This window comes from Theropithecus gelada, chromosome 14 (genome assembly GCF_003255815.1).
Source record: "Theropithecus gelada isolate Dixy chromosome 14, Tgel_1.0, whole genome shotgun sequence".
Taxonomy (NCBI): Eukaryota; Metazoa; Chordata; class Mammalia; order Primates; family Cercopithecidae; genus Theropithecus; species Theropithecus gelada.
This window is the reverse complement of record NC_037682.1, coordinates 63,536,830-63,557,717: the sequence shown is the minus strand read 5'-3', so window position 1 is coordinate 63,557,717 and position 20,888 is coordinate 63,536,830. Positions and strand designations below refer to the sequence as shown.

At 49.5% G+C, this 20,888-nt stretch overlaps 2 protein-coding genes across 11 annotated transcripts in view; one reads left to right on the top strand and one right to left on the bottom strand.

Annotated features, from left to right (window-relative positions):
- Window positions 1–3,242, bottom strand: part of NUP98 (nucleoporin 98) — a 130,901-nt gene extending 127,659 nt beyond the window's left edge. For 2 of the 4 annotated variants that reach the window (XM_025358533.1, XM_025358535.1), the window contains exon 1: window positions 2,549–3,242. The gene's annotated coding sequence lies outside the window, so the exon portion shown is untranslated. The remainder of the gene's footprint in view (window positions 1–2,548) is intronic. The other 2 variants (XM_025358532.1, XM_025358534.1) reach the window with 1 other exon arrangement.
- The window catches only part of PGAP2 (post-GPI attachment to proteins 2), a 29,643-nt gene continuing 11,622 nt past the window's right edge, over window positions 2,868–20,888 (top strand). For 3 of the 7 annotated variants that reach the window (XM_025358543.1, XM_025358541.1, XM_025358539.1), the window contains exons 1-3: window positions 13,041–13,118; window positions 13,325–13,345; window positions 16,294–16,468. In XM_025358543.1, the coding sequence (XP_025214328.1) occupies window positions 16,304–16,468 (165 nt within the window). In that variant the 5' untranslated portion in view covers window positions 13,041–13,118; window positions 13,325–13,345; window positions 16,294–16,303. Of the gene's footprint in view, window positions 3,272–13,040; window positions 13,119–13,324; window positions 13,346–13,570; window positions 13,681–16,293; window positions 16,469–20,888 lie in introns of those variants that run through there. The other 4 variants (XM_025358545.1, XM_025358542.1, XM_025358540.1 and 1 more) reach the window with 2 other exon arrangements.

Here is a 20,888-nt window from a genome sequence, read left to right as displayed (position 1 = left end):
AATCCCAGCACTTTGGGAGGCCGAGACGGGCGGATCACGAGGTCAGGAGATCGAGACCATCCTGGCTAACACCATGAAACCCCGTCTCTACTAAAAAAATACAAAAAACTAGCCGGGCGAGGTGGCGGGCGCCTGTAGTCCCAGCTACTCGGGAGGCTGAGGCGGGAGAATGGCGTAAACCCGGGAGGCGGAGCTTGCAGTGAGCTGAGATCTGGCCACTGCACTCCAGCCTGGGCGACAGAGCGAGACTCCGTCTCAAAAAAAAAAAAAAATAAATAAATAAATAAATAGGCCGGGCGCGGTGGCTCAAGCCTGTAATCCCAGCACTTTGGGAGGCCGAGACGGGCGGATCACGAGGTCAGGAGATCGAGACCATCCTGGCTAACACAGTGAAACCCCGTCTCTACTAAAAAATACAAAAAAAATAGCCGGGCGAGGTGGCGGGCGCCTGTAGTCCCAGCTATAGGGAGGCTGAGGCAGGAGAATGGCCTAAACCTGGGAGGCGGAGCTTGCAGTGAGCTGAGATCCGGCCACTGCACTCCAGCCTGGGCGACAGTGCGAGACTCCCTCTCAAAAAAAAAAAAAATAAATAAATAAATAAATAAATAAATAAATAAACAAACAAACAAACAAATGTCAGGTACCAAAGTATCCTATAACACATAAACAGCAGAAACCATCTTATCTGGGCCCCATATTTCAGAAGCCTCTCTCTATTGACTACTGCTAGGTATAACTCCTCCATATTTGTCTATTCATTCAAGTAAACACACTTACTGAGGGCCTACTACATGGCAAGCAACTGGACAACAAAGATAAGATGAAAATATTTATCAGCCTAATAAAAGAACAGCTAATATAAAAATGTTCTATAAATACAAGTATCAAATAAGTGTTATGGAAGCTTGCAGAGGAGAGAATGCCAAGAACAGCTTCCCAGAAAAGGGTGATGCTTGAACTGAGAAAATGTCACGGAAAACATACCCTGTTCACACTTTACTATTTAGACTACGGTTCTCTTCTGCACTACTAGTTTTGAGTTTATGCTTTGTCATCTAAACAAGAGCAAAGTAACAATCTTACTGATACGAACAGAACCAAGTGTCAACTAATTCAATTTCATCAAATCTGAAGTCAAAAATAATAATTTTACCCAAGTATTTCCCAGTACCTTTATCCTGTCCAACCTCTAGTTTTGGTTTTTAAATACCCTAACTTCCTTCACCAGGTAAACATACTGTAACCCAGTTAACTCGAGTTTCTTCTTGAATTTTGTTTCTTCTTGAATTTATAAGACCGTCACAGGGAATGATCACGGCTCTTTTCTTTCTTTATTCCAGTTAGCTTCTTCCTCCAAAACGGAGTTTTATTTCCTCACCTTATTCTACTATAATACTTCACTTTGAATTCTGTACCTGAAAGGAGCCATGAATTCCAAGGTACAACTACTACAAACGGACTCCTGCCTGGCTTTCTAAGTCTTGTCAATGAAAATTTCCTGCTTTCTACTCCAGTAGTTATAAATCCCTAACTGACTCCGAGTCCTCATCAGCTGACACAAGTCAAAAAATTCAGATTTAGAAAGGGAAATAATGGCTTGTAGTTTTATCGATTTGTTTCCAATACATAACAACGATGACATTCTTTAACCATCTTATAAGTTTAGTTCTCGAGGTCCAGGTTAGGGTACCACTAACAAAGCTTCCACCTTACCCGTGAACACAGCTGGTAGCAACTAAATGGTAAACGCTATGAAGACTACATCTACGTCTAGCTACCTAACGTCCGTGCCTCACCGACCTCCCATAGGGAATTCTTAATAATGGGAGACTGAAACATCCAGGGAGGGTGAGGTAGTAGAAAAATTTTTAGACTGTCAAAGATCCGGCATTGACTACTCCTACCTGTTACTCCGGGCCTCGATTTCCCCTATCTACAAAACTGAGGTAAGGTAGGGGAATTGACTCAATTTCTAAAGTCCTTATGGCTACAGTAATCCAGAAACTCAATCTTTCTCATCTGGCTTTACACTGAACACGTGGGAAAATAAAAGAACCTTTTGCTCCACCGAACCGACTCCTATTCTCAGATATTATCTTAAAAATCTCACAAACTTCAGACTCACCCTAATCCTCGGGGTGCCCATTTTCCTTATGGAGAAGCCAAGGCAAAATAAAGCCCAGTTCACGACAGTCAAGGAAGTGCGGGCAGACAGTATTCAGGGTCTCAAGGCGCTGACTCCGGAAAGGCCAGCCCACCGTGGGGTCCTTACACCACCGAATGAATGAGTACAACCAGACTCTCGGGGGCAGCAACCGGAGATCTCCAAGCCTAGACCCCACTGATGTTCATTCTCTCCCAGGGCCTCCAAAGCCGGACCTCCCGGGCTCCGGGTCCTGGGCCCCGCCCCTCTCTCAGGCCAGAAGGTGCGCGCCGCTGCGCGAGACTTCGGCGCGGAGAGGCCCTGGGACGCCCCGCGCGTCCGCCCGCCCGGAAGAGAGTAGAAGCCTGCCGGTCTCGGCCGCTGCAGCTCGGGCTCCCGACTTACCGCGGGTCGGTGGGGAAGGGGAAGTGTCAGGAGTCCCGGCCCAGGCCCGTCTGCCACCCGCCGCTCACAGAGCAGCGCGCGGTCCCCCACGAAACCGTCGCCGCCGCCGCTACCACCACTACTACCGACCGCCGCTTCGGGCGCAGCGCGCAGAAGGCCCGACTGCGTCACACGCCGCCTGGCGTCAGAGGCTCGTTGCGGGCGCTCCGCCCTCGCCGTCCGCACATTGGTCGTTGCTGCCGCCACTCTGGGTCGACCCTGTTATTCATTGGGCAACGCGGCTTTTGAATCCGAACGTGGGGGCGGTCTTCGGGGGGGAAGGGGCGAGAGGGAAGAGGAGGGGCACAAGGAGTTCGGGGAGGCACAGGGGTGGGGCGGTGAGAGGGCCGTGGAGTCCCGCCCCTCGCCGCCGCGGTTGGCGGGAGCGAGTCGTGACGTCACACAGGCCTCTCGATGTGGGCTTGTGAATGGCTAGATTGGGAAGCACGGGCGGGGTGTCGGGAAGAGTGGTGACGCAACATAGAGACTCCGCCCCCTTCTTGGAGTGCAGCGACTTGGGCTGAGGGAGCTCGGGCCAATCAGAGGGACGGCCCCAGAATGGCATGGTAACTATTCGACCCCTTCCTTGCCCCGATCCGCGGGCGCTGCTGGGAAGGCTTCCTAGTCTGTCTGCCCGCACTTCCTGCCCAGACCACGTGCGGAGCCTGAGGGCCCTCTTGGGAGGTCTGTCTGTCCAAAGAGTTTGCCTTAGGCTGCTTCAGGGCCCTAGATGCTGACCCTATTCTCTCCTGACCCATGCTTGCCCCAGCACATTCTTTCCCTCCCTGAATTTCTAGGATAGACATTAGGAGCATTAGAGATGCCCTAAGGGCCTGGCCCACCAAAAGGCCTGGTACAAATGAGGTTTGTTGGAACGTCTTTCCCGGTTGCACTTGGAGAACCCCTACCTTTTTTTTTTTTTTTTTAATTTTAAGATGGAGTCTCCCGTTGTCGCCTAGGCTGGAGTCCGTTGGCGCAATCTTGGCTCACTGCAACCTCCGCCTCCCGGGTTCAAGCGGTTCTCCTGCCTTAGCCTCCCAAGTAGCTGGGATAACAGGCGCCCGCCACCAGGCCCAGCTAATTTTTGTATTTATAGTAGAGACGGGGGTTTCACCGTTTTGGTCAGGCTAGTCTCCCGAACTCCTGACCTCAAGTGATCCACCCGCCTCGGCCTCCCAAAGTGCTGGGATTACAGGCGTGAGCCACCTCCCCCGTGAACTCCTACTTTTTTTTTTTTTTTTTAGATGGAGTCTTGCCCTGCCCCCTCTGCCTTCCAGGCTGGAGTGCAGTGGCGCGACCTCGGCTCACTGCAATCTCCGCCTCCCGGGTACAAGAGATTCTCCTGCCTTACCCTCCCGAGTAGCTGGGATAACAGGCACTCGCCGTGGCGCGCGGCTAATTTTTGTATTTTTAGTAGAGACTGGGTTTGGCCAGGTTGGCCAGGCTGGTCTCGGACTCCAGAACTCAGGTGATCCGCCCCCCTCGGCCTCCCACAGTGCTGGCCTTACAGGCGTGAGCCACTGCTCCCAGCCGAACCCCTACTTATTCTTTTTTTTTTTTTTTTTTTTTTTTTTTTGAGACGGAGTCTCGCGCTGTGTCACCCAGGCTGGAGTGCAGTGGCGCGATCTCGGCTCACTGCAAGCTCCGCCTCCCAGGTTCACGCCATTCTCCTGCCTCAGCCTCCGAGTAGCTGGGACTACAGGCGCCCGCCACCTCGCCCGGCTAGTTTTTTGTATTTTTAGTAGAGACGGGGTTTCACCATGTTAGCCAGGATGGTCTCGATCTCCTGACCTCGTGATCCACCCGTCTCGGCCTCCCAAAGTGCTGGGATTACAGGCTTGAGCCACCGCGCCCGGCCCCCCTACTTATTCTTAAAAAAGGACGGGTATTTCAAATGTTCCCATCTTCTCAGTGATACATTTGCCAGGCTTTCCCAGCGAGTTGAGCTAATGCTTAGGCAGGCCTCTGTTGAAGTGTTGTCACTTTGTATCCTATTATTTACCCTCGGTTTTCTGTGCCTTGGGCTCTTGAAAGTCCTCCTGGGGCCTAGCCCAGAGCAGAAGACTGATACTACAAGAGTGAAAGGTGGGCATTTTCTAGAAACTAGACCTCTTTAGTGACTGAGTCTCACAGCAGGAGCTGTGCTCAGAAAGCAAAGCATATACTGGCCAGAGTGGTGGCTCACGCCTGTAATCCCAGCACTTTGGGAGGCTGAGGTGGGCAGATCACTTGAGGCCAGGAGTTCGAGACCAGCCTGGCCAACATGATGAAAGCCTGTTTCTACTAAAAATAGAAAAATTAGGCCGGGCGCGGTGGCTCAAGCCTGTAATCCCAGCTACTCGGAGGCTGAGGCAGGAGAATGGCGTGAACCCAGGAGGCGGAGCTTGCAGTGAGCCGAGATCGCACCACTGCACCCCAGCCTGGGCGACACAGCGAGACTCCGTCTCAAAAAAAAAAAAAAAAAGAAAAATTAGCTAGGCATGATGGTGGGCACCTATAATCCCAGCTGCTTCTCGGATTCCTGACGCATGAGAATCGCTTGAACCTGGGAGGCGGAGATTGCAGTGAGCAAGGATCCTGCCAGACACTCCAGAGTGATCTCCAAAAAAAAGAAAAAAACAAAACAAAAAAACCTCCACCACCACCTCTTTGTGGGACATCAATGCAAAATTGAAATGGGCTTTACCTCAAATGTAAACGTGTTTAAATACATCTGGGTTTTTGGTGATGGCAAGGGGTTAGAGGTAATTGATTTATTTGTTTAAAAAATGGGAGGCTGGGAATGGTGGCTCACGCCTGTAATCCCAGCACTTGGGAGTTCAAGGCAGGAGGATCACTTGAACCCAGGAGTTCGAGACCAGCTCGGACAACATAGTGAGTCCCCACCTATACAAAACATTAGCCAAGGCCAGGTGTGGTGGCACGTGCCTGTAGTCCCAGCTACTTGGGAGGCTGAAGTAGGAGGATCATTTGAGCCCAAGAGGTTAAAGCTGCAGTGAGCTGTGATTATAGCCACGCCACTCCCGCCTGCGCAACAGAGGGAGACTCCGTCTGGGAAAAAGAAAAAAAAAGTGCTGGGTTGTAAAGATGGAATAAGATAGTGGATGAAAGAAACATGGTAGATTGTAGGTGCTCAGTAGATACTTGAAGGAAGAAAATCAATATACGGTTGGCCAAATAGTAAAGTTACTTTAAACATCTGACTGCAGCCGTCTTCCCCCATCTCCTCCATCCAAAACACCCCTCCTTTACAACCACACTCCCTTGCCTTTGCTGGACTTTAGAAAGTCACTAACTCTCCCTAGATAGTTACAGTGGCTTCATAACTGCCCTCTAGAACCTTGAATTTCTTGCCCTTTAATCTCTAAGCCCAATTATTTTTAAGCCTCTCCTCTACCGACTTATTTTGGTATTCCCTAAGGCAAGGCACATAGTAGTTACACATTAGATAGTTGACGCACGAATGAGTGAATTATTTTCTTCAGTTGGGGATTAGTAGTAGAAGTGTTGGACTTTGAGTCAGAGAACCTGGTTTAAATCTGGATGCAGATTTAATTTAATTCTGTTTAATTAATTTAATTTAATTAAGAAATTTGGGCCAGGCAGGATGGCTCATGCCTGTAATCCCAGCATTTTGGGAGGCCAAGGCAGGCGGATCACGAGGTCAGGAGATCAAGACCAGCCTGGCTAACGTGGTAAAACCCCGTCTCTACTAAAAATAGAAAAAATTAGCCAGGTGTGGTGGTGGACACCTGTAGTCCCAGCTACTCGGGAGGTTGAGGCAGGAGAATTGCTTGAACCTGGGAGGCGGAGGTTGCAGTGAACTGAGATCAAGCCATTGCACTCCAGCCTGGGCAACAAGAGTGAAAGTCTATCTCCAAAAAAAAAAAAAAAAAAAAAGAAAAGAAAAGAGAGGAAAGAAAAGCAAAAAACGTGGGCAGATTTCCTAATCCCTCTGAACCTCAATTTTCTTTTGTATAAAATGGGGATAAGGCCGGGCGCGGTGGCTCAAGCCTGTAATCCCAGCACTTTGGGAGGCCCAGACGGGCGGATCACGAGGTCAGGAGATCGAGACCATCCTGGCGAACACAGTGAAACCCCGTCTCTACTAAGAAATACAAAAACTAGCCGGGCGAGGCGGCAGGCGCCTGTAGTCCCAGCTACTCGGGAGGCTGAGGCCGGAGAATGGCGTGAACCCGGGAGGCGGAGCTTGCAGTGAGCTGAGATCCGGCCACTGCACTCCGGCCTGGGCGACAGAGCGAGACTCCGTCTCAAAAAAAAAAATAAATAAATAAAATAAAATAAAATGGGGATAACAACCATATTTGCCTTACAGGGTCATAGTGAGAATTAAACGAGAGAATACATTTAAAGCACTTAGCATACTACCTGGCACACATACGGCCTCAATAAATGGTATTGTTTGCATTGTTTAAAAATGTTGCCGGCTGGGCACGGTGGCTCAGGCCTGTAATCCCAGCACTTTGGGAGGCCGAGGTGGGTGGATCACGAGGTCAGGAGATTGAGACCATCCTGGCTAACACGGTGAAACCCTGTCTTTACTAATAAAATACAAAAAAATTAGCTGGGCATGGTGGTGGGCGCCTATAGTCCCAGCTACTCGGGAGGCTGAGGCAGGAGAATGGTGTGAACCCGGGAGGTGGAGCTTGCAGTGAGCCGAGGTTGCACCACTGCACTCCACCCCGGGCGACAGAGTGAGACTCCATCTCAAAAAAAAAAAAAAAAATGTTGCCGGGCACGGTGGCTCACTCCTGTAATCCCAGCACTTTGGGAGGCTGAGGCGGGCAGATCACCTGAGATCAGGAGTTCGAGACCAGCCTGGCCAACATAGTGAAACCCCATCTCTACTAAAAAAAAAAAAAAAAAAATTAGCAGGCATAGTAGCACGCGCCTGTAATCCCAGCTACTAGGGAGAGTGAGGCAGGAGAATCACTTGAACCTGGGAGGTGGAGGTTGCAGTGAGTCAAGATTGCGCCACCACACTCCCAGCCTCAGCCTGTGTGACAGAGGGAGACTCTGTCTCTAAATTAATAAATAAAAATGTTGAGTTCCCATTCTAAATATTCTAAGATATGGATTCTGATACTGAAAGAGGACTCAGAAATGTCTTCTTTCTTTTCTTTTCTTTTTTTTTTTTTTTTTTTTGCTATAAAATGGTTCTGAAAGAAATGTCTTGAATGAGTGAGCAAATGAGTACATTCAGTCCAAAGTACAAATAGGTGTGCAGGAAAATAGTGCATACTTGTGGAAAGACTGGAGGAATACATACTGGATGAGGAATACTGCAGGGAAGAATTTCCTGTGACTTTGGTGATTTCTAAAGATACATTGTTGGGTGCTTTGGTAGGCAAGTGGCCCATGGCTCATCATTCCCAGGATTCCTGGCTGGGGAAGGACATCTTTGTGAAGCCAGGGGTTCCTTCCCACGCTCCTACTCTGTCTAAATTCTGATAACACCTCTTTTAGGTATCATTATCTTCCTTCTTCCATTCTGAAGACAAGGAGTTTGATGCATGCTTACAAACCCTTTTGGAGCCAAGCCCTGTCTGGACATCATGAGCCCAAAGATGTCCACAGCTCAACACTATTCTGGCCAAGGAAAGTCCAGCTTTGTCCTAGGAGCCCCAATCTCATACACATGACTTGAGAACTCACTGTATGCAGCTGTGAAGGATTGGTGGTTAGGGAGGAGACAGACCTGTAAGGAATGCAGAATTGTGGAAGGATGAGACTTCCTTCCAGAGAAGCAGCAAAGTTGGAGTCAGAGCTAAGCTTAAGTTGTAGATCTGCTACTTTTTATGTCTTGCCTAAGTTATTTAACTCTTCTCTGCCCCAATTCCTTGTCTATGACATGGGAGCAATACTTTGTATTTTTTTTTTTTTTTTTTTGAGGTGGAGTCTCACTCTGTCACCCAGACTGGAGTGCAGTGGCGCAATCTCGGCTCACTGCAACCTCCGCCTCCCGGGTTCAAGCAATTCTCATTCCTCAGCCTCCCAAGTAGCTAGGATTACAGGCTTCTGCCACCACACCCGGCTAATTTTTGTATTTTTAGTAGAGATGGAGTTTCACCATGTTGGCCAGGCTGGTCTCAAGCTCCTGACGTTCAATATTCCACCTGCCTTGGCCTCCCAAAGTGTTGGGATTATGGGCCCGAGCCACTGTGTCCAGCCAATACTTTGGCTTTTAACCATAGCATTTAGTCTAATGCATTTAATGAATTTACTGCTATATTCATCTTTTTTTTTTTTAAGTCTCACTCTGTCGCCCAGGCTGGAGTACAGTGGCGTGATCATGACTCACTGCAGCCTCCGCCTCCCAGATTCAAGTGATTCTCGTGTCTCAGCCTTCCTAGTAGCTGGGATTATAGGTGTGTGCCACCACACCTGGCTAATTTTTGCATTTTTAGTAGAAATAAGGTTTTATCATGTTGGCCAGGCTGGTCTCAAACTCCAGACCTCAGGTGACCCACCTGCCTCAGCCTCCCAAAGTGCTGGGATTACAGGCGTGAGCCACTATGCCCGGCCCATTTTTCCCACTATACCAGTTTGAAAGTTAAATTATCTTTTCCTATTAGTATTATTTTAGTGATCTCCCTAGAAATTACCACATGCATTCTTAACTTACCAAAGTGTCATGCTAATAAATACCTTTACAGGAAGGATAGAGTTTCCTGAGATGGAGGCAGGAAGAGAAAACATGTCAAGCTAAATGAACAGGGAAGCAAGCAGATGAACAGGGGAAGATTTAATTCTTTTTTGAGTCAGAGTGAGGCTAGAGCAAGATGAGTGAGCTGGGGGTGGGTGGTGTAAAGCCATCCAGGAAGGATGTCTTGGTCATGAAAAAGATCTTTGAGAAGAACAAGAATAACTCCTCCTTAAACCACGAAGAACACTAATTTTCCTGAGGCTTCCCAGAAAGCAGTGGCAGAGCTTGGTCTAAAGCTGGATGTCTTTAGCAGTCTGTGTCCCTGCCTCTATACCTACCCCAGCCATGCTTACTTTGTCTCCTTTCTCTTCCTCAATCTCTGCTTACCTGTCTAAATACTGCCCATTCTTCAGAACCCAGTTCTATTAAATCAATCCAACGAATATTTTTTCTTTTTCTTTTTGTATTTTTATTTTTAATTTGTATTTATTTATTTTTTTGAGGTGGAGTCTCACTCTATTGCCCAGGCTGGAGTGCAGTGGCACAATCTTGGCTTACTGCAACCTCTGCCTCCTGGGTTCAAGCGATTCTCCTGCCTTAGCCTCCCAAGTAGCTGGGATTACAGGCACCCGCCACCAGGCCTGGCTAAATTTTGTATTTTTAGTAGAGATGTGGTTTTGCCATGTTGACCAGGCTGGTCTCGAACTCCTGACCTCAGGTGATCTGCTCACCTCAGCCTCCCAAAGTGCTGGGATTACAGGCGTGAGCCACGGCATCTGGCCCAAGAACTCCTTTTATTTCTTTTATCTTCCCTCATGTAAATCAAGGTAGACAAGGTCTTTCAAATTGACAGTGAAATAAAGAGATTCAGAGATGGTCCATGACAGCCAAGGTCAGACAATACAGAAAAAGCTCAGGACAAGTTCAGACTGTAGCTGACATGTCTAATCATAATGACCATCATGTATTGAGTACCTTCTACATGCCTGGCACACTGCTAAATTACCTTTAATACAACAACCCTATGATGTGGATATTCCTTTTTTTTTTTTTTTTTTTTTTTTTTTTTGAGACAGGGTCTTGCTCTGTCACTCAGGCTATTGTGGAGTGGTATGATCTCAGTTGACTGCAACCTCTGCCTCCAGAGTTCAAGCAATCCTCCCACCTCAGTTTCCTGAGTAGCTGGGAGTACAAGTATGTGCCACCACACGCGGCTAATTTTTTGTATCTTTTGGTAGAGACGGATTCACCATGTTGCCTAGGCTGATCTTGAACTCCTGGGCTCAAGTGATCCTCCTGCCTTGGTCTCCTAAATTGCTGTAAACTACCACACCCAGTGTGGATATTCCTAAATCAGTTTTACAGGCTGGGCACAGTGGCTTACGCCTGTAATACCAGCACTTTGGGAGGCCAAGGAAGGAGGATCGCTTGAGCCTATGAGTTCAAGAACAGCCTAGACAAGACAGTGAAGACAGTGAGACCTTTTTTTTTTTTGAGACACAGTCTTGCTCTGTCGCAGCGGCGCGATCTCGGCTCACTGTAACCTCTGCCTCCTGGGTTCAGGTGATTCTCCTGCCTCAGCCTCCCGAGTAGCTGGGACTACAGGCACACACCAAAACGTCCAGCTAATTTTTATATTTTTAGTAGAGACAGGGTTTCATCATGTTGGCCAGGATGGACTCAATCTCTTGACCTTGTGATCCACCCACCTTGGCCTCCCAAAATGCTGGGATTACAGGCCTGAGCCACCGTGCCTGGCGAGAGCTTGTTTTAAATAAATAAAATCATTTTAAAGACAAGGAAACAGAGGCTTAGGGCTGTATGGTGAATTGCCCATATTTCCCAAATCACCAGAAAATTAAAGAATTAATCTAAATTAGAGCACCTCAAGGTTTGGGCATTGGGGGTAGTCTAGAGGCAGGAAAAGGGGACCCAGCTCAGGGAATGGTACTTAGGGCCAAGAGAACAGACAAGGTGTCAAGAAAGGGAACAATGGCCGGGAGCAGACACCCCTGGTTGGAGCTAGAGGAAGAGGATGACGTGAAGCCCCAAGGCAGAAAACCTGAATCTAGTTGCCAAAATTGGAGGGAGGTGGTTCTTTTTGTAAAGTTTTACTAGTCCATTTGTCCTGGCACCTTAAAGAACAGGATAGGGGAGAATTCAAAATCAAGAAAAGTAGTTTTTAGAATAAGACACTCTGAGTGTGCACTCTCTCCAGACTTCAGAGTCCCTCAGAGTGTGTCTGAGGTATCTCTGGGTCCTCCAGCATTGCTCCACATGAGGCCTGTCAAAGAGAGGGCCTAGGCTGGGTGAATGAACCAAAGTGAACGCACGAAAAAGAGCTCTGGCAAATTAACCACCAAATGCTAAGTGGCATTAACAGCATATAGTGGATTATGGGAATTATCTCAGGTACCAGACTTGAGTCCTGGTTCTAGCATTTATTAGCTGTGTAAGTAGGTAACTTGGTTTCCCTGTTTTCCATTGGTAAAATGAGGATATTAAATAGTATCTACCGGCGGGGGCCCTCGCCTGTAATCCCAGCACTTTGGGAGGCCAAGGCGGGTGGATCACCTGAGGTCAGGAATTTGTGACCAGCCTGACCAATGTGGTGAAACCCCATGTCTACTAAAAGTACAAAAATTAGCTGGGCATGGTGGTGCCGCCTGTAGTCCCAGCTACCTGGGAGGCTGAGATAGGAGAATCGCTTGAACCCGGGAGGTGGAGGTTGCAGTGAGCCGAGATTGTGGCACTGCACTCCAGCCTGGGTGACAGAGTGAGGCTCTGTCTCAAAAAAAAAAAAAAAGAAAAAGACAAGACCAGGCACGGTGGCTAACGCCTGTAATTCCAACACTCGGAAGCCGAGGTGGGGGCAGATCACGAGGTCAGGTCACCAGCCTGGCCAAGAAGGCAAAACCCCGTCTCTACTAAAAACTACAAAAATTAGCCGGGCGCGGTAGCAGGCGCCTGTAATCCCAGCTACTCGGGAGGCTGAGGCAGGAGAATCGCTTGAACCCTGGAGGCGGAGGATGCGGTGAGCCGAGATCGTATCTATTTTCACAGGTTTGTTTTTTAGTGGTGGTGGTGTTTTTTTTTTAGACGGAGTTTCGCTCTTGTCGCCCAGGCTTGAGTGCAGTGGCGCGATCTCGGCTTCCTGCAACCTCCGCCTCCCGGGTTCAGGTTCAAGCGATTCTCCTGCCTCACCCTCCCAAGTAGCTGGGATTACAGGCGCCCGCCACCGCGCCCGGCAAATTTTTGTATTTTCAGTAGAGACGGGGTTTCGCCATGTTGGCCAGGCTGGTGTCAAACCCCTGACCCTAGGTGATCCACCCGCCTCGGCCTCCTAAAGTGCTGGGATTACAGGCGTGAGCCACCCGGCCCTCACAGGGGTTTTATGAGGATTAAATAAATGAGATAACATAAAAAGTAAGAGTGCCTGGGACATACTGCGTGCTCAGAATGTGTTATTGCTAAGGATTTAAGTGGAAAAGTGCGATGTTAGCTGTGACTAGCTTAGAGGTCCTCCACCGGCTGCAGATGCTCTGACTACCCCCGTGCCCTTGCAGGAGAGATGCTTGGTCTCTTCACCCTCCTTTCCCGTTGGGGTAGATGGTCTTTGCAAAGGGAGCCAGGGGTCCCCCTCAAGTTCTTTTATGGGTCAGTCATGGTCAGGGTAGGGAGGGAACTCTGGCAGTTGGTTTTTGGGGATCAGTCCTCTCATTGTGGAGAGACCTAAGGCTGGTGGCCGGAGATCCTCTTTCTGCGCTGTACACAGGACAGGGCGCCCTCTCCTGAACAAAGGCGGGAACAGCACTAGGCCAGACTTTCTGGGATGTGCCTTACCGGCTCTCATTGCCTGCAAAGGTGCTATGACCATTGCTGAAATGTCCCCAACCACCCTGGCGAGCAAAGTTTGGGGGAGGGGCGCTAAGGCTGGGAGGAAACTGGCTTAATGTTTCAGAAGGGCGAGGCTGGATTATTCGGTTAGAATGGAGGTGCGGGGCAGGAGAGACGGGCGGATGAGAAAGAAATCTGGCCCCTGTTGAATTAATTTTGTGTTCTTTCAACAGGTGATGGAACGCAGCTGAGAGGTAAGGCGACAAGGTGGCTTATCTAACATGCTAAACTCAGGTATCCAGAGCTCTTACGGCTGCCCGCACGCAGCCGAAATTAGTGGGGGCAGTCCCGGGCTGTAAAGCATAGTTTGAGGATACACCAGATTGAGGGGCAGAGCCACGGGTCGGGGTCTCCAGAAGCGGGGAGGAGCCACCGGAGGATCTGGGCGCAGTTTCCTCTCTAAGTTCCGCCCCGAGAGCGCCGGCCCCGCCCCCGCCGTTCGCGCTCTGACCAGCCCGCAGAGTCAGCCCCCGACCCCGGGCCGCCCGGGCCCCAGGGTTCCGCCGGCAATCTGGCCACCACCGCGTGGGTGAGTATGCGCATGGGTGTGCTGGGCTGCCGGGCAGCCCCACTCAGGGGAGCTTGGCCGCGCGGTCCGGCCTCTGCAGGGCCGGGCCCCACGCTCTGGGAGTCCTGGTGCCTGCCCTGCTATCGCACACACTCTGTTTCCCAGGAACTGCTGCTGTCTGGACTTGCCGAGCTGGCCCCCTTCTTCTCCCTCCCCAGCATGGGGCCGGGTGTGCAGGGGTTGAGCTTTCCCTTCTTTATTCCATGGGGCCTCCTGGTCAGGAGCCCTAGGTGGGGAGGATGGGGCCCCAGGGTTGGAACCCCATAGACTAGTTTTGAATGGCAGCTCTGCCATTTATTAGCCTTGGCCTTGAGTGTTTTGAACCTCCCTGAGCCTCAGTTTCCTCATCTGTAAAATGGAAATATACAGGCTGTAGCACCTACCTCATAGAATTATGGTGAGGATTAAAAGAGACAATGTGTATCAAGTACAGAGCAGGGAGCCTAGTATTCCGTAGGCACTCAGTAAATGTGGGTTCAGACTCCAGGCTGAGAACATCTCTAGGGACTTTGGAGCTGAGGTAGCTCCAAAGAAAGCGATTTTCAGCTAAGTAGTACCTGTGAGGAATGTAGAGCTGTCTGCAGACTGAACAATTGCCCTTCAGCTCCACCGTGAGGTGTGGAGTAGAATGACCAAGTTGGAAGGACCTTAGAGGTAATCTAAACCCTGTGATTCCCATGTTGCCGAACTGTGGAAACAGATCTAGAGTGGTTAAGTGGCTTGCCAAAGGTCACACAGCTAAATGGGAGGCCAGGCATACCTCCAAGAATTGGAATGGACTGTCCCTTGAACCTCCTCATCAACTCCTGATTTGGGCAGTGCCTCTTCATTCCCTGAAGATCTAGTTTTCAATTTGGGAATCCTAGTGGTTCCTCAGAGATCTAGAGCTGCAAGCTTCAGGGATGGATGTTGGGAGGGAAGACTAGTGCTACTGCAACTTCAGAGTCTAGTTTTGGGCTGAGTGAGCAAGATGTTCCCTATCTAGGGCCTTAAGGGACTCAGAGTCCATTTAGGGATGATCCAGGGAATGTTTTTTTTTTTTTCCTGGGAGGGTCACCAGAGCCACTTCCAGCTCCCTGGGGAGATCCCTGATGCTCCTAAAAGGGAGAGAGGAACTTGAGCAATTGGAGCAGGCTGCCTGATCAGGCCTGGCAGCTGGGGGAAAATGGGTGAGAATGTGGAGGCGTAGCCACCTGGCTCGTTCTGGAATGCCAGGATGCCAACCTAACTGAGATCAAGGTTCTTTTTGAGGGTGGGACTAAAGGGAGAGTCTTGTGGGTGGGGCCAGGAAGAGTTGGGACTTGATTTGACAAGGCCTTTGAGCCCAGAAGGGTATATTCTTTATGTGTCTGGAGCCAGCCCTAGCTTGGCAACAAGCAGCCAGCGTTCCAGGGATGGCTTTCTCTCCAACTCAGCATAGGGCTTTGAAGAAGAACCTTTCTCTCTCTCTGAGTGTCTTGGTTTCTCTACCTTTACAATGGGAATAGGGCTAACTGCCTCATCTATGTAGAATTTGGTTTTTCCTTTTTTTCCTCCTGTGAACAGGCGCCTCTTCTGCCTCTCTCACTCCAGTCCTAACCTGACCTTTCTGTCTCAAGCTCAGACCCAGAGAGGAAGGGGTCAAGGACGGCCAGAGTTGCAGTGTGTAACTTTTTGTGGGTCCCACATGTATCTCTTTGTTATGTGATCCTGAGAAGATTCCTGCCCTAACTTTCCCTTCTGTACACTGTGGGGAGCTGAGCTAGGATTGTTGGTATACACTTATTTGTTATAGTTCCTGACCTTAGCTACCCTTATCTAAGGGGGAAATCACAGTCCCCAGGAACCCTCATCTGTTCACAGGAGGGTGGTGTGGACAGCCCCCTGGGCACTGGGGAGCCTCCAGAAGCTGACCAAGCAGCTCTCTCCAGCAAACAGCAAGCCCAGGCTAGCACCAGACCTGATTCTGCAAAGCCTTTCATTCTAGGGGCACGTGAGAGAGCAGGTTGGGACAAGCAGAGGGCTCGGGGTTCTGTCAGCTTCCATGGAATCCCTGCCGCTGTGGACTGCGGTGCAGGCACACAGAGCACACAGAGCCTGGGAAGGGACTGAAGGTGTGGGAGGGCCCTGGGCCAGTGGGGAAGCAATGAGAGCTGATGAGAGGCCTTGAAGCCTGGAGGCTGGGCCTGAGGCTCAAAGGCCTGGGGGAGGAGATGGGCCATTCCATCCACTGGTAGGTTTTAGGGTTGGTTCTTGAAATAAGTAGAGATACTTAAAGCAACTTCTCTAGTCCTAGGCCTGTCAAGCTAGGCAGAGAGGAGTGAGGAGAAGCTCTCCCAATCCATTCAAGCTTTATCCTAGCACAGATTTGGTTCATTGTCTTCCCGCTGAAATTGAGGTGGAATGTTGTCTTTCAATTCTGAGTCAGTCTTCCTCATCCAGGGCAGGAGCTATCCAAGTTTAGGCAACTTCCTCCTCATACTCCCCACCTCATGGCACACAGCTAATTTTAAGGACTGAGCACAAGGGCTGACTTCATCACTGAGTCCCAGCCTTGCTGCCTGGGGCCCTGACAGCATGCCACTCCATCCCCAGGTCTGACAAGATGTACCAGGTCCCACTGCCACTGGATCGGGATGGGACCTTGGTACGGCTCCGCTTCACCGTGGTGGCCCTGGTCACAGTCTGCTGTCCACTTGTCGCCTTCCTCTTCTGCATCCTCTGGTCCCTGCTCTTCCACTTCAAGGAGACAACGGCCACACACTGTGGGGTAGGGCATGGGGACACTGATACCTCATATTCAGGCCGATCTGGATCTTCTTTAGATCTTGAATATCTTTTAACAAGATTAGCCAGCTCTCCATTGGGGCCCATCAAACATATGGGGCTGCTGGGGGGCTGCCTGCAAATTGAAATCTCAAGGGTTAGTCTCCCTCTGCCTTCTGCGAGATTCTGGAGGCTGGAGTCACTGAAGTGTAATATAGAGTCAGTAAATGAATTATAACAGAGTTTGACACATGTCCCACCCCATTTACTTTGATATCCTAGAGAAAGTAGTCTCACATCTTTCTTCCTGCCCCACGCCCCATATCCCTGTCCAGAGGGCAGACCTAGAATCAAATCCTTACTTCATAGAAGAGCAGATTCTGGAACCCCAGGGTTTTCTGAGAAGTGGAGAGAGAACAGGATTGGGCTAGCGAGTATTTTGGGCCTCTTAATGTACCACTATGGGCTTCTGCCTGTCTGTAGGAATGTAATTCAGTATACGTGTGTGTGATTGTGAGGGTCATGACTGTTTGAGTGGGTTGTATGTGAGAGAGACTATATCTGTGCCTGTCTGTATGGAGATCTGATTATGTAAATGTGTATGTGTCTTGGGGTGAGTCCCATGGCCTCTAAGGTTCCATAGATGTCTGTGTACCCTCTGGACAGGGATATGGGGCGCGGGGCCAGGAAGAAAGATGTAAGACTACTTTCTCTAGGATATCAAAGTAAATGGGGTGGGACATGTGTCAAACTCTGTTATACTTGTAATTCATTTACTGACTCTTTATTACCTGAGACAGAGACCCAGCCTCAGTTTCCTCATGTCTGAAATATAATGGATTAGCTGGGCATGGGGGTGTGCACCTGTAGTCCTAGCTCCTTGGGAGCCTGAGGTGGGAGGATTGCTTGAGCCTAGAAGTCTGAGGCTGCAGCGAGCTATGGTTGTCTGACTGTACTTCAGCCTGGTGACAGTGAGACTCCCATCTCCAAAAAATAAAATAGGGTTGATAATTCCTGTCCTGCTCCTTCCCAGGTCTAGTGTAGAGCTCTAGGTAAAGAAGGATGGGAAGGTAGTTTAGGGAGGATGATGAAGTGTGAGGAGCAGAAGAAGGAGGAGGCGGAAGAGACTGTCAGGTTGGAAGGCAGGGCAGGAAATGAACTTAGCCTAGGGGCTGTAGGTGGAGAAGAGGCAGGTTCTGCATATGCATCTTTGGGGTCCCTCAGAGTTCTGAAGGCCCCAGCCAGCTGGATCTCCCCTTCATGTAAAGAGCATCTGCTTCAGAGAAATGACTAGGATTAGCAGTGTGGTCTAGCTGCGAGTATGGGGTGGAGCCTCACTTCTTTTCTTTATGTGACTGGAGTTTCTGCTCCTCCTGATTTGTCAGTGGGTAGACATGGGTGTTGAGGTATGGACACCCAATCTGATGAGACCCGGGGCTGGGAGCTATTAGAAAGAACTGAAAGAAAAGGGCGAACAGGTAATCTGAAGGGAAGGATTACCCTTTCCTGACCTAGTGCTTATCTCAGATAATGCATCAGATGTTCCTGTTACGCTAGCCACTCCTGATCATCCTGCAAAACCCTGCCCAGCTAGCTCTAAAATGTCTTCCCTATCCTACTTGTGGCTAACTTAATCACTGTCTCCTCTGGGTACCCACAGTTCCCTGTGTTATCTATCACATAATATTTGTATCTGTCTTCCCCACCAGATGGGAATCTCCTTGAGGATGGGCACTGCATTTGAGTGAGAAAGTATTTGGGGTTTTTTTTGGTTTGTTTTAGAGGCAGGGTCTCATTCTGTCGCCCAGGCCAGAGTGCAGTGGCATATCATAGCTCACTGCAGCCTCAAACTCCTGGGATCAAGCAGTCTTCCTAACCTCAGCCTCCTGAGTAGCTAGGACTACAGGTGTGAGCCACCACACCCAGCTTAATAAAAAAAAAAAAAATTGTGGAGATGGGGTCTCGCCATGTTGCCTAGGCTGGAGTGCAGTGGCATGATCATAGCTCACTGCAGCCTCAACCACCAGGGCACAAGTAATCCTCCTGCCTCAGCCTCCTGAGTAGCTAGGACAATAGGTATGCACAACCATGCTCAGCTAATTTTTGTGTATGTGTGTGGAGATGGGGTCTCACACTGTTGCCCAGGCTGGTCTTGAACTCCTGACCTCAAGCAATCCTCCCAAAGCACTGAGATTATAGGCATGAGCCACTGTGCCTGGCCAGAAAGTGTTAGTTGAATAAATGATTAGGACTCTCTAGCCCAGTGCCCTGGGGAAAGGAAGGCATGGTATAAGTCAATCATGGTCCAAGCAAAATTATAGTATTTGTATGGCATATGGAGTTAAACAGTCTAGGCTATTTGCTCTGCCCCTTGTGGCTGACTCCAAGGGCTAATGGCATCAATAGCCTTGGTTTATTAGCTAGGTTACTGCATACCTTGCATGCCTATTACCTGTTATTGGTATACCAGTTAGGGAATTAAGACATAGATAGTTGCTGGAGTACTTGGTCCCTCTGGAGCAGTACTAGGTCTGTGACCCTGAGGGTATGTTGTCCCCACTCCCTGAGACTAGGGTGTTGGTTCCACCTTGGAATTTTTATATTTGCTCTGCATTTCCTACTCAGAGTATCTCAGAAATGGCCAGCCCTAGGAATAAAAGAAGCAAGCCAGGCCATCATATCTATAATTGATTACTTTGCCTCTGCTCACAGATCCCCAGTGATGGGGAGCTTCCTTCCTCCCCAGGTAGCCTGTTCTAAGGAAGCTTAATAACTAATAATTAGCCTTTTTCTTTTCTTTTTTTTTTTTAACTGAGACAGAGTCTCACTCTGTTGCCCAGGCTTGAGTGCAGTGGCATGATTTCGGCTCACTGCAGCCTCCGCCTCTTGGGTTCAAGTGATTCTCCTGTCTCAGCCTCCCGAGTAGCTGGGATTACAGGCACCCGCCACCACACCTAGCTATTTTTGTATTTTTGGTATTGATGGGGTTTCACCATGTTGGCCAGGCTGGTCTCAAACTCCTGACCTCAGGTGATCCACCTGCCTTGGCCTCCCAAAGTGCTAGGATTAAAGGCGCGAGCCACCGTGCTCAGCCTCTTTTTTTTTTTATTTTTTCTTTTCTTTTCTTTCTTTCTTTTTTTAAATAGAGATAGGGTCTCACTATGTTGCCCAGGCTGGTCTTGAACTCCTGAGCTCAAGTGATCCTCCTGCCTCAGCCTTCCAGAGTGCTAGGATTACAGGCTTGAGCCACTGTGCCTAGCCCAAGCTTTTTCTTTCTTTCTTTCTTTTTTTTTTTTTTTTTTTGAGGCAGGGTCTTGCTCTGTTGCCCAGGCTGGAGTGCAGTGGCACGATCTCAGCTCACTGCAACCTCTGCCTCCTGGGTTCAAACCATTCTTATGCCTCAGCCTCCAGAGTAGCTGAGATTACAGGTATGCACCACCACACCCGGCTCATTTTTTGTATTTTTAGTAAAGACGGGGTTTCACTATCTTGGCCAGGCTGAGGCTTTTACTTATAGTGAGTATGTACCTACTTTCCCGTGAGTCTCTGCCTTGGCCCTGGCTCTTCTTTGATAGCTGTAGAACTATTCTCTCCTCATGGCTTTAGGTCAGCCCTGCAGAGACAAGAAGACAGTAATGAGGGGCCTCGAGTCTATCTTCTTTTTTTTTTTTTTTTCTCCAGACAGAGTCTTGCTCTGTCACCCAGGCTGGAGTGCAATGGCGTGATCTGGGCTCACTGCAACCTTCTCCTCCCAGGTTCAAGAGATTCTCCTGTTTCAGGCTCCCGAGTAGCTGGGATTACAGGTGCATGCCACCATGCCTGGCTAACTTTTTGTATTTTAGTAGAGACAGGGTTTCACTGTGTTACCCAGGCTGGTCTTGAACTCCTGAGCTCAGGCAATCCACTTCCTTCAGGCAACCTTCCCAGGACATGGTTTCTAGGCTCTTCCCTATCCTGAATGTACCCTTGAGCTTGACCCAGTTCGTCACTATTCTCTGCCGGGCCTTGATTTGGGTGTAGGACTCTAGGTGGCCTGGGCAGTACAGGCAAAAGCAGGACTATTAATTCTTTTTTTTTTTTTTTTTTTTTTTTTGAGACGGAGTCTCGCTCTGTCGCCCGGGCTGGAGTGCAGTGGCCGGATCTCAGCTCACTGCAAGCTCCGCCTCCCGGGTTTACGCCATTCTCCTGCCTCAGCCTCCCAAGTAACTGGGACTACAGGCGCCCGCCATCTCGCCCGGCTAGTTTTTTTTGTATTTTTTAGTAGAGACGGGGTTTCACCGTGTTCGCCAGGATGGTCTCGATCTTCTGACCTCGTGATCCACCCGTCTCGGCCTCCCAAAGTGCTGGGATTACAGGCTTGAGCCACCGCGCCCGGCTCTTTTTTTTTTTTTTTTTTGAGACGGAGTCTCACTCTGTCGCCCGGG